The 17,356-nt window shown below is 44.7% G+C and overlaps 1 protein-coding gene across 1 annotated transcript; it reads left to right on the forward strand.

Annotated features, from left to right (window-relative positions):
- Positions 1-99: 99 nt before the first annotated feature.
- Positions 100-17,111, forward strand: LOC147105105 (gastricsin-like). Its single transcript, XM_086011184.1, has 9 exons — positions 100-207; positions 2,059-2,224; positions 3,874-3,991; positions 4,105-4,223; positions 6,753-6,952; positions 9,134-9,256; positions 11,964-12,108; positions 15,061-15,159; positions 16,654-17,111. The coding sequence occupies exons 1-9, from the start codon at positions 152-154 to the stop codon at positions 16,807-16,809; spliced, it is 1,182 nt and encodes a 393-aa protein (XP_085867310.1). The 5' UTR covers positions 100-151; the 3' UTR covers positions 16,810-17,111.
- Positions 17,112-17,356: the final 245 nt, after the last annotated feature.

Consider the following 17,356-nt stretch of genomic DNA (forward strand, 5'->3'; position numbering starts at 1 on the left):
AATGACCTTCATTAGTGAAGTTGAAAAACAAATCGCCTGTTTACTCGCAAGTATAAAGGCACCCAGACTGCTCCAATCTCCAGCACAATTCAAGGAATTGTGTGGACCTCTGTTGGCACCAGCATTCCGGGACACCACACCAAGGAACAGAATGAAGTGGTTAATCTTTGCCCTGGTCTGTATCCAGCTCTCTGAGTGTTTCTACAAGTAAGTCATTAAACAATTGAATAACTTTGTACCACTTGAAATTTTCACCAGATTATATGCTAGTTGGTGAATATTCTGTTAATAGGGATGCTTGTTTAAAGGGAAAAGAGGCGCTAGTTAATTCTGCCTGATAGCTGAGCTTCATTTGCAGTCACACGTATTAGAAGTGGATGGACAAAAAGGTTGATTATTGCCATACTTGCCAAAATGAATGACAATGTAGAACTAGAGGATGCGAGTATAAAATTAACAAGTTTAAGGCAAGAAGGAAATTATTTCCCACAGTTGCTTAGATCAGTTTGGATGAAGAAGGCTCCTCGTCCAATTTGATCTCACCTGTCCAGAATACCAACCCTGTCATCTGCCCATTACAGCTTGAAGATCTGCCTAAACACACAGGCAGGTCCTTAATTTAACGTCTCGTCCAAAAAAGGCACCTCTGAGAAATGCAGCACTCCCTCAGCACTGTACTAAAGTGTTGGCTCATGATCCCACAGCCTTCTGATTGACTCATCAGAGTGCTACCAAGTAAGCCAGGCTGTGTCACTTAAATAATTCAAACAAAAGAGTTGGATGAGCATCTAATTAAGAGGGAGACTGAAGGCTGTAGGGATAACTTTGGGGAGAGATGAGCAATAATTAATGGAACACCATGGTTCCTGTACTACTGGGACTAAGGCATTGCCATCTGTGTCAAGGTACCCTTCTGGGCTGGATCGTGGTACACTGTGGGGAGGGACAGAAATTCTGGGATAAATTTTTCAAACTTCCTTCCAAGAGATTAAATGTGTACCACGGAGGAAAAATTGGGTCACGCCCCCTTTGGGGCACTAACTTCGCCGGGGCGCTGCTTTTAGCGCCCCCAAAAAATTATCGCCCCAACACCGCAAATTGAATCGAAGTGCCCCAAACAGGAGGCGGGGCGCTACTGGAAGCGCTCCCCCTCCCTCTTGGGGCACTCCCATTCAATTTTCGCGGCGTTACGTGCAACAGCGCCGCATGCGTTGGCACGTAGCGCCGCGGTGTTACAGGCCTCCCTCCCCTGATTAAAGGGGAGGGGCCTAGCACAGCGTGCACTGGGGCCATGCTGGACCACCGGGGAGCGGGGTGCCGGCAGAAGAGCCCGGCACTCAAGAGGAGTACCGGGATGACTGATCGCGGCCGGCACCCTGCAGGACGAGGCGAAAGGAGGCTGGTGCTGGCAGGAGGCTCAAGAAAAACGGGCGCCCGCCCTTTAATTTGTGCCACCGCGGCCACTGAAACACCACCCTGACGCTGTCGGGCATAACGCCCGGTGGTAGGTCAGGGGGCGCGAGCCAAGTTAGCGAGCGGGGCACGAGCGGGGTGCTGCGCATGACGATGATGTCATCACCGGATGCGCAGCACTGCGGGGTGCTACCAGCTACCGCCGCCGTTAACCTTCCGCTGAATTTCGTGGGAGGCGTTAGTGGTGCCGCGCGCAGGCACTCGGTGCTATGTGCCCTGTTAGCGCCCCCTTGGGGAGGCGCAAAGCAACCCAATTTTTCCCCCATAGAGTCCATCATAAGGTTTGACAAAAGGTCATTATTCACAGATTTTTTGGGGGGATCAGCACAAGCTTGTATAAAGTCTGCAGGAATGCGCTTTGATTCTAAACAAGTCACTATGCATGAAATCCAGAAATAAATCAAGATTAATAGTTTGAGAAAGGTCCTCATTTCCCCACTCAGTTCTCGTGGGGACCTGAACTGTTTTGATTTGAACCCTTGTTGAATCTTGGAATGACAGTGCGGTTCATGATTTCCATTTTTAAACAAAGCTTGCTCCGCTCACAATTATTTGATCGCTGATAATGGGTTTTTATCATCTCAGAGTGCCTTTGCACAGATGCAAATCTGTGCGCGAGATCCTGAAGGAGCGCGGGGAGCTGAAACAGTTCTTAGAAACTCACAAGTGTGATCCCGCCTTGAAGTACCGCCATCTCTTCCCCGGATACCAGTCGGAGGATGCAAATGAGCCGCTCCTGAATTACATCGATGTAAGTAAAAAGGGAAACCAACTCAATGTAGTCAAGTGAGGCCGGGTTAACGGGCTGCTGCTTTGGGTTTGAGTTTCCAGTTCACATATCAGCAGGTACAATGAGCAGACAGGCTGGTGATTGTAAACTCTGCCAGCACTTTCATTTCTCAGTTCACTATTGGGTTTTCAGAGTAATTCCTTCGGTAGCTGCCAACTTACTAAGGAGAAGAGCATGGGAATGCCCCAACGCAACAAGCTAATAACCGTTCCCTCCGCAACACCCTGGTCCACTCCTCAATCACCCCCAACACCCCCTCCTGTTCCCATGGCACCTTCCCGTGCAAGCGCAGGAGATACAACACCTGCCCTTTTACCTCCGCCCTTCCCATCGTCCAGGGCCCCAAACACTCCTTCCAGGTGAAACAGCGATTGACTTGTATTTCTTTCAATTTAGTATACTGCATTTGCTGCTCACGATGCGGTCTCCTCTACATTGGGGAGACCAAACGCAGATTGGGTGACCACATTGCGGAACACCTCCGTTCAGTCTGCAAGCGTGACCCCCAAGCTTGCGGTGGCCTGTCACTTTAATTATCCGCTCTACTCCCACTCTGACCTCTCTGTCCTGAGTCTCTTACACTGTTTCAATGAAGCTCAACGTAAGCTCCCCGCCCCCCTTTTCTTGCTTCTGCACTTGCTTAAAAACCTGTTCCATCTCTAACTCTTTCCAGTTCTGACGAAGGGTTATCGACCTGAAACGTTAACTCTGTTTCTCTCTCCACAGATGCTGCCTGACCTGCTGAGTATTTCCAGCATTTTCTGTTTTTATTTAAGCCAATCACTGAACCTTTCCTCAAGCTTTCGTTTCCGAGTTATTCTCCCTTTAAACACTAGTGGAGCTCTTCTACTTTTAATGACTCATCACTAAAATAAATTGTGACATTTTGGGCTCCTCTACTGATAGGAATAGGAGGAGGCCGTTCAGCCCCTCGAGCCTGTTCCGCCATTCAATGAGATCATGGCTGATCTGCGATCTAACTCCATCTACCCGCCTCTGGCCCATATCCCTTAATACCTGTGGTTAACAGAAAGTTATCAATCTCCGATTTAAAATTAACAATTGATCTAGCATCAATTGTCATTTGCGGAAGAGAGTTCGAAACTTCTTCCACCCTTTGTGTGAAGAAATATTTCCTAATTTCACTCCTGAAAGGTCTGGTTCTAATTTTTACACAATGCCTCCTAGTCCTAGAATCCCCAACCAGCGGAAATAGTTTCCCTCACTCTACCCTATCTGTTCCCCTTAATATCTTGAAAACTTCGATCAGATCACCCCTTAAATTTCTAAATTCTAGGGAATACCACCCTAGTTTGTGTAATCTCTCCTCGTAACTTAACCCTTGGAGTCTGGGTATCATTCTGGTAAACCTACGCTGCACTCTCTCCAAGACCAATATATCCTTCCTAAGGTGTGGTGCCCAGAACTGCTCACAGTACTCCAGGTGTGGTCTAACCAGGGCTTTGTATAGCTGCAGCATAACTTCTACCCCCTTGTATTCTAGTCCTCTAGATATAAAGGCCAGCATTCCATTAGCCTTTTTGATTAATGACACAGTTACCCAGTGTAAAAATTATCAATTCTAATTTCCGTTTTCAAACTTGCACCAGAACTTCTACTATGGACCCATTACTGTTGGTACCCCACCCCAGAGTTTCACAGTTCTGTTCGACACTGGTTCATCCAACCTTTGGCTCCCATCCATCTACTGTAACAGCCCAACATGTAGTAAGTATAACTCACGCAAGTGATTGTTTCCCCAGTTTATTTTGTCATTGTATGGTCAACTAACTCCCCACAGCCTTTCAGGAAGAGATCATGATTTATTCCTCTCTTTTCAGTGGATCACACCAGATACAATCCAACTAAATCCTCAACATTCACCACAAAAAAACAAAGCTTCAGCATAGCTTACGGCTCTGGTAGTTTGAGTGGCTATTTTGGATACGATACAGTGAATGTAAGTATTATATGGTAATGACCAAAAAGGTACCAGTCATTGACCTTGCATTTATATAATGCCTTCTGTGGCCTCAGGACCTCCCAATGCACTTTACAGCCAATGAAGTATTTTTGAAATATAGTCACAGTTTTAATGTAGGAGACGTGGCAACCAATTTGGGCTCAGCAAGGTCCCATAAACAGCAATGAGATAATGACCAGGTAATCTGTTTTTAATGATGTTAGTTGAGGGATAAATATTGGCCCTGCTCTTCTTCGAAATAGTGCCATGGGATAGGTTTACGTCCACCTGAGAGGGCAGGTGGGGCCTCAGCTTTAATGCCTCATCTGAAAGACGGCACCTCCGACAGTGCAGCACTCCCTCAGTACTGCACAAAAGTGTCAGCCTAGAATTTGTGCTCAAATCCCTGGAGTAAGACTTGAACCCACAACATTCTGACTCAGAGGTGAGAATGCTACCAACTGAGTCACAGCTAAAGGCTTTCCACGCCTCATTGATTGGCAGGGCGGGACCTCCACAATCCTACAGGTGCCCTGCTGATTCCAGCTGTACTTCCAACCGAATGGCCTACTCCTGCTCCTGTAACCCCAGGGTCGTTTACATGCAGAAGGTGGGGTTATACCAGGGTATATGAGGTTTGCCAGGGGGTTATACCACAATGGGGGCAGAGACGTACTGGGCCAGGCCTACCGTGAAATGACTATTTCTCCAATTTTTTTGATCATCGAATGATCAAATACCTTTCTCCAGCCTTTGACGAAACAGATAATAAGTAATTCCTCGCTTTTCAATTTGGGCCCTCGGGCCGTCTCTGCTGATTTCTGAATGCTGGACCCCAGGCACCTGTGCCCAGCGTTCAAAGAGCACAAACCCATGGGTATTTAACATGTGCCGGCCCACATGTGGACGGGCACACTTTCCCTCGACCAGATCCCCAGTGGGAATTGGCAGGGAGTCAGGGACACAGCGGAAGGCGTCCCCAAGTTGCTTTCTGCTTCACACCCAGCCTGGATCTGCCAAAGTATTGGTGGGTGTGAGACAGAAAGCCTCAGCCATTGCAGATTGGTTCCTAGATATTAACTGCGCACTGTTTCTTACAATGATGATATGACAGTCATTTTCTCGTGTTTGGGTTAGTCAGCACACACCAGCGATGCACGGTATTACTGACCTGCATGGCTGGCCATTGCCTGACCAAAACTGTAAAAAGTCCACATAAAACTGAAGCAGGATACAGTCTACTCCTGGCAGTTCAGTCATTTATTAATGGGAACATTAGCATTATGTTACTGGACTAGTAATCCAAATGCCTGTACTGATGACCCAGAGACATGTGTTCTAAATCCCACCATGGCAACGTGGGGATTTAAATTCAGTTAAATAAATTTGGAATAAAAAGCTAGTATCAGTAATGGTGACCATGAAACTATCGGATTGTTGTAAAAACCCATCTGGTTCACTAATGCCCTTTAGGGAAGGAAATCTGCCGTCCTTACCTGGTCTGGCCTGTATGTGACTTTCAGACCCACAGCAATGTGGCTGACTCTTAACTGCCCTCTGCAATGGCCCAGCAAGCCACTCAGTTGTCAAAAAGGCAGCTGACCACCACCTTCTCGAGGGCAATTAGGGATGGGCAATAAATGCTCGCCTTACGAGCAATGCCCACATCATGTGAATGAATGAAAAAAAAGTTTAATAATTGATCCATGAATTTTAATCAAGCAATGGAAATAACACGGCAAAGTGATAATTTATTAATAAAAATCAGATTATCAGATAATTTTAATTCAGCGATTTTGAATTAGAGGAGTAGCCTACATATTATCAACAATTGCAGGTACCAGGGAATGACTTTAAAGCCAGAATCTCATCTCGTGCTGCTTGCATTTTTCTTCAAAGGTTTATGATGTCATCAGTTGAACTGATCGCTACCTTTATAATAACTCATTTGTAATATTCATTAATCTCTATATATTGTTGCAGTAAACTCAAAGTGTAATGTTAGCGTACTTGATTTCCAAAAGGCACGAGCTCAAGTGAAACCTGTACTAAGAACACTTTGTTTCTGTCGCCAGCCTTGTGAGCAATTACAATGTCACTTGTGGGACTCAGATTGAGGCCTGAGATTCCCCACACGCTCCATCTTCCCAAACAAAACCAGAGAGGAGCTTGAAGGAAGGTGAGGCACTGCCCTAAAAAAAGGGCAAACAGCGACATAGAACTGCCTCCTCTGTCTTGCTCCAGTTGGTGGGTTGTAGAGTAGCGTTACTACGGCACAGGAGGGGTTTGGTGGCAGCTCCCTCAGTCTGAGGTGGGATTGTGCCCAGTCTGGTATTTGAACAAAATGACCTAAAGGAATAGAAGCCTTCTGCTGATTTTGAAAGAATCTGTATTCGGAGCACAGTTGTTGGGTTAGGATTAATCAATCAATGGCCAAGGCATTGGAATCGTCTGTCAGCTCAATGTTGTCTTGTTTCTAAACTTAGTGTAATATTTTCTGGTTCTCTTTTTGTCTCCCCACCCAAGGTTGCAGGCATATCTATTCCAAAGCAGGAGTTTGGCCTCAGTGAGAGTGAACCTGGGTCGGCCTTTTATTATTCAAAGTTTGACGGAATCCTCGGTCTTGCATACCCATCACTTTCAGCAGGGGGCGCCACAACAGTGTTTGATAGCATGATGAGCGACAATCTGGTGTCAGAGCATCTGTTTTCTATATATCTGGGCAGGTAAGAGTATGGGATCATACTGAAATATTGAAATGAGCCAAACGGCTGCCAGTATTTAACTGATGGGATTTGTTCAAAGCAGAGAGAGAAGTTTCATAAGAAACCATGGGAATCCTATAGTCTGGTGCTCAAATAGGTGATTAAAGAAAGACTTCCATGTCCTCAGGATATTCCAAAGCACTTTACAGCCAATTAACTACATATTAAGAAATAACAACAGAAAATGCTGGAAAAACTCAGCAGGCCAGGCAACATCCGTGGAGAGAGAAATAGATTCAACGTTTCAGGTCAAAACCCTTCGTCAGGACTGAAAAAACATAGGAAATGAAACAGATTAAAAGGCCAGTTTGGAGGCTGGGAAATGGGGATGAAAGAATAAAACAGAAGTGAAGAGACATTAAGAGGTATTCAAAACCAGACGAGATGGTGATAGGACTAGTAAAGAGACAAAAGACGGCTCTAGATTAGGTGTGAAATGCGCTGTCAGAATGAGACAGCTGCCATGTGGGAGAGAAAAAAAGGGGAAGGGCACAAAACAAAGGAGTGGATAAAATATATATATAAAAATGTAATAGGGGCCGAGGTTATGATCTGAAATTGTTGAACTCGATATTGAGTCCGGAAGGCTGTAAAGTGCCTAATCGGAAGATGAGGTGCTGTTCCTCGAGCTGACGCTGGGTTTCCGTGGAACAATGCAAGAGCCCGAGTACGGTGAGGTCTGAGTGGGAATGGGGCAGTGAATTAAAGTGACAGGTGACCGGAAGCTCGGGGTCACCCTTACGGACTGAACAGAGGTGTTCCACAAAACAGTCACCCAATCTGCGTTTGGTCTCCCCAATGTAGAGGAGACCACATCGTGAGCAGCGGATACAGTATACTAGATTGCAAGAAGTACAAGTAAATCGCTGTTTTACCTGGAAGGGGTGTTTGGGGCCCTGGGCAGTGGGAAGGGGGGAGGTATAAGGGCAGGTGTTGCATCTCCTGCACTTGCATGGGAAGGTGCCGGGCGAAGGGGAAGGGGTGCTGGGGGTGATAGAGGAGTGGACTAGGGTGTCTCGGAGGGTGTGGTCCCTACGGAATGCTGAAAGGGGAGGGGAGGGGAAGATGCGTTTGGTGGTGGGATCACGCTGGAGGTGGCGGAAATGGCGGAGGATGATCTGTTGAATGTGGAGGCTGGTGGGGTGAAAGGTGAAGACAAGGGGAACCCTATCGTGGTTCCGGGAGGGAGGGGCAGGGGTGAGGACAGAAGTGGAGGAGATAGAACGGACACGGTCGAGGGCCGTGTCAACCACAGTAGAGGGGAATCCTCGGTTGAGGAAAAAGGAAGACATGTCGGAAGCACTGGTGTGGAAGGTGGCATCGTCAGAGCAGATGCGGCGGAGATGGAGAAACTGAGTAAAACTACATATTAAGTGTAGTCACTATTGTAATGCAGGAAACATGGCAACCAATTTGTGCACAGCAAAGTCCCACAATCAGCAATGTGATAATGACGAGATAATCTGTTTTTTTAATGATGTTGGTTGAGGGATAAATATTGGCCAGGCCACCAGTAGAACTCCCAAGCTCTTCTTCAAAATAGTGCCATGGGATCGTTTATACCCACCTGAGAGAGCAGACGGGGCCTTGGTGTAATGTCTCATCCGAAAGACAGCACCTCCGACAGTGCAGCGCTCCCTCAGTATTACACTGGAGTAACAGCCTAGATTTTGTGCATCATTTTCTGGAGTGGGACTTGAACACCCAGCCTTCTGACTCAGTGGTGAGAGTGCTACCCACTGAGCCACAACTGAAGCTGAGCCAGGTGTTGAAAGCGGGACATCACTACAGTACATTTTTGTACAAGACCAGTATATAATCTGGAGTTACTAAGCCATAGTTCATGTTTGTATGGAGCAGTGTCATGTGCGAGTAATATGAACCTATACTATAATTCAAAATAATGATGAACCTTTTATAGTTAAATACTGTTGGTCATAGATTGCTTGATGCTAACTGTGATGCAGAATCTAAGGCAATATATTTTGCCTAAACCAGTTACAGGACTATCCCAGTGGGTGGAGGAGTTAGTGGGACTCATGTTTCTGTCAGTAACTTGAAGCTAGATGAGGACAAATTATGTCAAATTGCTGAAGGACTAATTGAAACATTAGTAAAGCTGAATATATTTCTTCATTCCAGGGTTCCAAATAGTCAAGACGGTGGTGAAGTGACATTTGGAGGAATTGACAATAAGCTGTATACTGGTGAAATTACCTGGGTCCCTGTTCTTCAGGAAATGTACTGGCTTATCTACATGCAAGGGTAAGTAAGAAAGGAAGAACAGTAAAATGGATAATGAGTGATTGCTTACCCAGCGGGCTGGTACTGGCCACAGATCACCTTGAGGACTAAGTTATATAAATACAATGAATTAGAGCAGACATGAGTTCAAATCCCACCATGGCAGCTGGGGAATTTAAATTCAATTAAAATAAATCTGGAATAAAACAATTATTATCAGTAATGCTGACCATGAAACTACCAGATTGTCGTAAAAACCCATCTGGTTCATTATTGTCTTATAGGGAAGGAAATCTGCCGTCCTTACCTGGTCTGGCCTATATGTGACGCCGGACCCACAGCAATGTGGTTGACTCTTAACTGCCCTCTGAAATAGCCTAGCAAGCCGCTCAGTTGTATTCAAGAAGGCGGCTCACCACCACCTTCTTGAGGGCAATTAGGGATGGGCAATAAATGCTGGCCTTGCCAGCAACGCCCACATCCCATGAATGAGTAAAAAAAGTAAAAGTCTACAAAACACAAATCCTAGTGACATACACAATACAAACCTGAAGCTCTGTGCATAGATACTTTCAATCTTGCTTAAAAAGAGATGTGCAGAGGCAGGAGGCCATTTGGCCCGTCCAGTTCACCTTCAACAGAAACTTTTCATCACTACCTCACAGTGTCTAATTGCTGTTTATATGACTCCAGAGATTTTTGCCACCATTATCCTGTCTGGAAGAACATTTGAGGTATGAATCACTTTTAGTGTGAAGAACTGCCTTGTGACATTGTACCTTTTATCAGTTTCTACCTGTGTCCTCTTGTGCTGCAGTCATGTTTTAACTGGAGAAGGTGCAAAAAAGATTTACTAGGATGATACCAAACTGCGAGGTTATACCTATCAGGAAAGATTGAGCGGGCTGGGGCTCTTTTCTCTAGAAAAGAGAAGACTGAGGGATGACCTTATAGAAGTCTTTAAGATTGTGAAAGTGTTTGATAGGGTAGACATAGAGAAGATGTTTTCACTTGCGGAGAAACCAGAACTAGGGGCCATAAATATAAGCTTGTCACTAATACATCCAATAGGGAATTCAAGAAAACTTCTTTACACAGAAATTGGTTAGAATGTGGAACGCAATACCACAAGGAGTAGTTGAGGCGACTCGCATAGATGCATTTAAGGGGAAACTAGATAAACACATGAGGGAGAAAGGTATAGAAGGATATGTGGATGCGGTTAGGTGAAGAAGGGTGGGAGGAGGCTTGTGTGGAGCATAAACACCATCGTAGACCTGTTGGGCAGAATGACCTGTTTCTGTGCTGTAAATAGGAGGTAACTTGAAATGGTGATCAAGATTAACCATTTCTATTTCACTCAGTATATTATTATCAGATAAATTCCAGAATTGTTGGTATATATTGGATATGGTACTGGCATCGATGGTCTTTAACATCTTGGGGGGAAAATTCAGTTGTTAAGAGGGCACTAATGGGGCGCAAAGCAACTAGCGCCCGGGCGCGGCAATATTTGCGCCGCTCGCAAAATTAACTAGACATTTTGCGGCGGCGCTAAACACTACCGCCACGATCTCCTGCGCCGGCAGATCATGACGTCAGTCGAGTGCGCAACGCCCTGGTAGCGCCCGGGACCGGATATTGAGTGGCGCCCCCTGCCTTACCGCCTGCCGCTAGCAACAACAGGTTCAGGGGAGCGTTTTGCTGTCAGAAAGGGACTGGGGGAGCGCTATTTAAAAGTGACCGCTTCCTGCCTTTTTTTGTTGGTGACATTTTTGCACCATGCATTCTGAGAGCGAGAGAGACTTCTGGAGAGATTCAACGCTGTGTGAAGCGATTTTGGGTACTGAGCACCACTTTGCAGGTTTATTTTGATTTGCCCTTCCTTGCTTCGCCAGCGCTCTGAGGTAGCGCCTCGCTGCTCGGCCTCTGTGCCTTAAGGCAGGTGTGAAGCGCCTGATTTAGCGCTCCATTCACCTCCAGGGGCGATAAAAGCCACGTTTGCCGTCGGAGGCGATAATTAGCGCCAGGCGCTAAACTTTGCGCACAGCTGATAAAGGCGCCCCAAACGGGGCGACACTGAATTTCTCCCCCTTTATGTTGAGTGTGGTCTCGGACATATCCTGCTGTGTAGGTGGCAGTGCCTCAGATCTGATCTGATTGCTGCCTGCATCTATCCCATAGAGTGAAAAATACTGCCAGGCAACAGTGGGTAATGACCTCAATGAGATTCCAGCAAGTTAGAAGAGACACTTGTTAGAATGAGCAAAAGGAGAAAAACATAGACAGACATTAGCAGAACAAAAATTAAAGAATAATTTAAAAGGGAGGAAGGTTTAAAAAACATGAGAGTCATGAGCAATGTTCCTCCTAAGGTGACTGGCCACATCACCGCGCGCCAATCGTAAGGTCCCACGCAGGCCGCTCACCAGATGCTGCTGCTGGAAGAGATACGCAAATTTAAAGGGCCCGCACAGGGGGAAGAAGTTAGAGGGAAAATTGGTCATGAGTAGAGAATACTGAAAGTGAAAGATGAAGACAAAATGCTAAACTCAGAAATCTAAAATGTTTGTAAAAACCAGAACTTCTTAATTAAGAGGTGAAAAAGTAGGGAAATTAAAAATAGATATAACCATAAGCAAAAAAAATGTTGGGAAACTGCTATTATGGTTCTAAATTACTATTTAACAAAAAGATAAATAACTATCAATGTAATTCTGTCTTTCAGTGTGTTTCTCAATGACAATCTTACCTTCTGTACCCGAGGATGTCAAGCTATGGTTGACACTGGGACTTCGTACCTCACTGTACCAGATCAGGAGCTCGGAGAACTGATGCAGTACATTGGCGCAAGCCAGGATGAGTATGGTGCGGTAAGTTTTTGTAACAAGTGCTAACTGATACAGATTCTGTGACTGTACCAGCAGTAAGGCTTTAGTGACAGTTATTGGTCACTAAAGTGGAACTACGTTGACAAGACCGTCCCTTCAGCTCTGGGACTTGGGTTTGATACAACTGATCGTGGTGGATGACCGTCTCCTCTATCTGATTTCTGTAAGAATCCTAAGTAAAATTAATTTAATTGTCTCCATCGAATCATTAATGGATTTAAGTCTTAGCTAATTCGCACAAAATTTGTACTCTTATTTGGAGGGGTCACAAGGATAGCTGGTGTGGAAAATGAAATTGTCCTACCAGTACAGTAATGCCTGCTCTTTTCAGACTGCGCTTGATAGACATTGTTGGGGCAGTGTAGGGGCATTTAACTTCTACTGCCTATGACAAGGGAGTGTTTGGTGCAAAAATAAAATGTCGCTGTCCCAGCACTAGACAGCCTCATTTTGCTGGTTTTGTGCAAAATAAAGGCTTCAAAATTATATTATCACCCCATACAATGAGCAGAAAAAGCTTGGATTGAGGAAAACCTTTATGAAGATTAATTTGATTTCCCTTCTGCCTTGTTACCAAGAATGTTTCTCTCTGCTCCCTGTTGAAGCACAGATCTGTCCATTTCTTCTTTGATTGCTTCATTTGAGTTCTCATTTGCTGTGCTAGTTGATTTGTGTAATTAAAGTCCATGGTTCCTGGCTTTAGATTGCCGAGTGTCTCTCTCTTGGTTGAGCACCAATTGCTTCATGTCACCGCTTCATGATTTTAAAAGATTGGATCTTGTTTCTCGTAATCCTTTTCTAAGTGAAAGCGGAATTAGTTCACTTACCACCTTCTCCTCATCGGATTTTGATTGAAGGGCTGGTATCACTCTCTTTGTCCACCTTCAAACCCTTTGCAATACCTTTTGTGTCTTTTTGTACAGTTACCAAAACGAGACAATACATTGAAGTGTAGGTTCACCAAAGGTTTATAGTATCAGTAGAAACTCTTTGGACTTCAACTCTATAGATCTGCTTATAGTTTCTAGAATTCTGTTTCCCATACCAATTGCTCTTGTACAGTGAGACGAAATGTTCAATGTTTGGTAAACTGCCATGATCAATCATAGAATCATACAGCACAAAAGGAGGCCATTTGACCCGTTGTGTCTGTGCCGGCTCTTTGAAAGAACTATCCAATTAGTCCCACTCCACTGCTCCTTCCCCATAGCCCTGCAAATGTTTCTCCTTTTCAAGTATTTATCCAATTCCCTTTGGAAAGTTTCTATTGAATCTGGATCCACCACCCTTTCAGGCAGTGCATTCCAGATCATAACAACTTGCTGTGTAAAAATCAATTCTTGTCATCCCCCTGGTTCTTTTGCCAATTATCTTAAAAGATGGCAGAATTTCAAATCATGCCCTTTATACCATGATTTACACATGATCATCATTTTGCAGATAGCCACTGACTACAAATGCTGGTTGGACCCAATATCAATTTTGAATATGTCTTTATCCTGGACTATAATACTTGTTTGAGTCCCTCGATGCCAAACACTGTCCCACAGCCAAAGGGCAGGAAAGGGACCTCTTTCCCAGGTCTCTGACACGGCTGCTCCTAAGGCACAAAATGATGTCCTGAAGCCGCGTCGTGTGATATGCGCAACAAACGTGTCAACACATTTAAAATAAATGGATCGACATCTTTCTTAAAACAAAGGAATTTCATCAGAACATGTTACTAGTATTGTGCTGTGTGATTGCACGTGGTCCTTATCAAAGAAAACATTGAACAACATTTGGCTTTACAAAGCCATTTTAGCCTTCATAGGGCCCTGTGATACTGGGACATTTTAGAAGAGAGTTTACATAGGATTACATAGGATATACGGCACAGAAACAGGCCATTCGGCCCAACCAGTCCATGCCAGCATTTATGCTCCACTCGAGCCGCCTCCAGTCTTCCCTCATCTAAACCTATCAGCATAACCCTCTATTCCCTTCTCCCTCATATGCTTATCTAGCCTCCCCTTAAATGCATCTATACTATTCACTTCAACCACTCCCTGTGGTAGTGAGTTCCACATTCTCACCACTCTCTGGGTAAAGAAGTTCCTTCTGAATTCCCTATTTGATTTCTTGGTGACTATCTTATATTGATGGCCTCTAGTTTTGCTCTTCCCCACAAGTGGAAACACTCTCTCTGTATCCACTCTATCTAAACCTTTCATCATTTTAAAGCCCTCTATTAGGTCACCCCTCAGCCTTCTCTTTTCAAGAGAAAAGAGACCCAGCCTGTTCATCCTTTCCTGATATGTATACCCTCACATTTCTGGTATCATCCTTGTAAATCTTTTTTACACCCTCTCCAGTGCCTCTATATCCTTTTTGTAATATGGTGACCAGAACTGTACGCAGTACTCCAAGTGTGGTCTAACCAAGGTTCAATACAAGTTTAGCATAACTTCTCTACTTTTACATTCAATCCCTCAAGAAATAAACCCGAGTGCTTGGTTTGCCTTTTTTTATGGCCTTGCTAATGTGTGTCGCTACTTTCAGTGATTTGTGTGATTGTTTAATTCAATATAACAAAATACAGAGTAAGGCCCTCGCCTCTGTGGCAAAGCACTCCAAGTTATAACAACTCCCTGAGTAAAGAAATTTCCCCTAATCCCTCTCCTAACTCTCTTAGTAAGAATTTTAAATTGATGACCCGTTGTCTTTGACTCCCGAGCTGGAGGAAATTCTCTTGTCCAATTCACTCTACCAAAGGCCTTGATTATAAAAGCCTCGATTCAATCTCTTCTTGTGGTTCTCTCCTCCAGTGGAAATCAAGCTGTGTGAAATAGGTTATCTGTGGAATTAGTAACGTCTCCAACAATTCCTTGCTGTGCATCTTCCGTTCGAGCTACACATGCAGATCTACTGAATGTTTTCTTCTTTATTCAATAGTACGTTGTCAACTGTGACTCTATTGCAAGCATGCCTTCATTGACCTTTTTCATCAACGACGCTAAACTCACTATTCCAGCCTCGGCCTACATCAGACAGGTGTGTACGACAGATACTGTCTTTTTTTTTAAAACCAATGCGCAACGTGACTCAGTTTAGTCAGAATAGCTGCAACATTGACTGGAGAATCTGTCTGTTTTGTTAACTGTGAAACCTTAGAAATATTAGGCAAAGATTTCCTTTGTGCGCTAGTTGTAATAAAATCACAAACCCTTTATAAAGAAGATGTTTTATGATTTTTGTTGCACACAGTGCACAAGGAAAATGTTATTATTTGAGGGGAGGGCAAAACAGGATGTCGGTTTTATAATCTAACTTCCATTCGCTCTCTCTTCATAATGTCACCTTTCAGTGAGGGGTTGTGTTATAAATTTCTCTATGACCACTTTTAATGAAGCTATTATCATCTAACAGGAGGCCAATTGTGTGGGGCAGAATATAGATCCACTGGGAGATATTTTCCCCTTCCCTTCCCTGCCCTCCCCTTCCTCCAGTGGAGTTCACTGTCACCTCACACATTCTACATACTGGTGGAGGAATTCTCAAATTCCCATTTTCAAATGGCTGAAGATATGGAGACTCAACTTGAGCTATTCCAATGGGAGTCAAAAACCTGACTGTCAGAGATACCTGACCGCCATATAAAATAAAGTAAATAAAAAATCCATAAATGTGGACATTAACATTAATCTCTTTAACCTATTAATGGCCCATATTTTCCGATCCCTACGGGAGTGCACGAGCTGCGTACACACCCGTAGGGGCCGCGAAAGTACCGGTTTCAGGCGTGCGAAGTGCATGCGCTTAAAACCGGCACTTCCGATCTGTCAAAAATCCTCTTGACAGATCCTCTGCCTGACCGGGAGAAGGGCCTCTGCGGGGGCGGGGGGGAGAGGTCCGCTTTCTGCACACCCTCCGCCCGCAGAAAACCTTTAAAAATCTTATGCCTGGTACTTGAGAAGTGCCGGGCTCACGGAGCGCAGCCGACACCCCATGGTGGGGGGGCTTCACAGGAGGCCGGAGACAGCAACGGGGGCAGGTGCTGGCAGGTGGCCAGCAACAAAAATGGCTGCCCGGCACCTCCCCTTTAATTTGCGCAGCCCCGGCCGCAGGTAGGCCCCCCCCCTGACTCTGTCGGATATAGCCTCCGGCAATAAGGCACTACCGAAGATCATGGCTGGGTTGCGAGCGGGGCGCTGCGCACAGTGATGACGTCATCGCAGGAGGTGCAGCATCACGGCGTGCTAATGGTTATCACTGAACGCTAACCTCCCGCTGAATTTCACGGAAGGCATTAGTGGTGCTGTGCCCGGGCGCTAGTTGCTTTGCGAATCAGCTGAATTTTTCCCCCAGCTCTTAACTCTTAAAAAGTAATCTTTCTGTTGTCGGCCCTATTATGAGGCTAGAAAAGTGTAAACTGAAAGTATTTCCGCAGGTTTTTAGTCTAATAGATGAAGTAATTAAACTTGTGCTGAAACTTTGAGGATTTATGCTCATGAATCTAACGGAGTGTCATTATCTCACATTTTGCAGAGTAATGGCTTTTGTTTTGCTGCGATTCAGTCAACCTACCTGTATCCGCCTACCCGAGATGGACCATTCTGGATCTTGGGTGACGTCTTCCTGAGAGAGTTCTATTCTATTTACGATAGAGGGAATAATAGAATGGGATTCGCTAAAGCTGCCTAAGCTGTGAACCTTCTAACTTACTTCACTATCTCTCGAAGTAAAGCTGTATCTTCTCCAAGTGATGCCCTGTCTTGACATAAATGATCTTCCTTAATAGACTGATTACAGCCAATTCACTTTAAATGCCTATTGTGGTAAATGGGGTTTTCTGCTAATATTACCTGGGTTGGCCTCGATTTTACCTAGTTTCTGCCACACCTGTTCACTGAAATATTTCATCCTTTATTTGATTTTCCCCTGAATGTTACCATATGTTCTTGTGAGTAAACAATAAATACTATCAAAGCATTGCAAAATACTAACCCTGGTTTGTCTGATTCTTGTCTTGTTGATGTGCGTTCAAGGATTTGTCAGTGATAGACAAGCACCTATATTCACTGTAAACCGACAGATTTTATATTCCAATCATTCTCTGATGTTAAAGTATGTTTTTTCATGTTACACCCAAGTGGTTTCCTTTTACTTCTTGTGACCTACATTGGCTCCCAGTCCAGCAATGCCTCGATTTTAAAATTCTCATCCTTGTTTTTAAATCCCTCCATGGCCT

The sequence above is a fragment of the Somniosus microcephalus genome, chromosome 18, assembly GCF_052327205.1.
Source record: "Somniosus microcephalus isolate GS21.2 chromosome 18, FLI_Smic_1.0, whole genome shotgun sequence".
In the NCBI taxonomy this organism is placed as follows: domain Eukaryota; kingdom Metazoa; phylum Chordata; class Chondrichthyes; order Squaliformes; family Somniosidae; genus Somniosus; species Somniosus microcephalus.

Coding starts and splice junctions, on each gene's coding strand:
- LOC147105105 (XM_086011184.1), top strand. CDS start 152: ATGAAGTGGTTAATCTTTGCCCTGGTCTGTATCCAGCTCTCTGAGTGT. Junction 2,225..3,873: donor CGCTCCTGAATTACATCGAT/GTAAGTAAAAAG, acceptor AACTTGCACCAG/AACTTCTACTATGGACCCAT. Junction 3,992..4,104: donor CTGTAACAGCCCAACATGTA/GTAAGTATAACT, acceptor CTCTCTTTTCAG/TGGATCACACCAGATACAAT.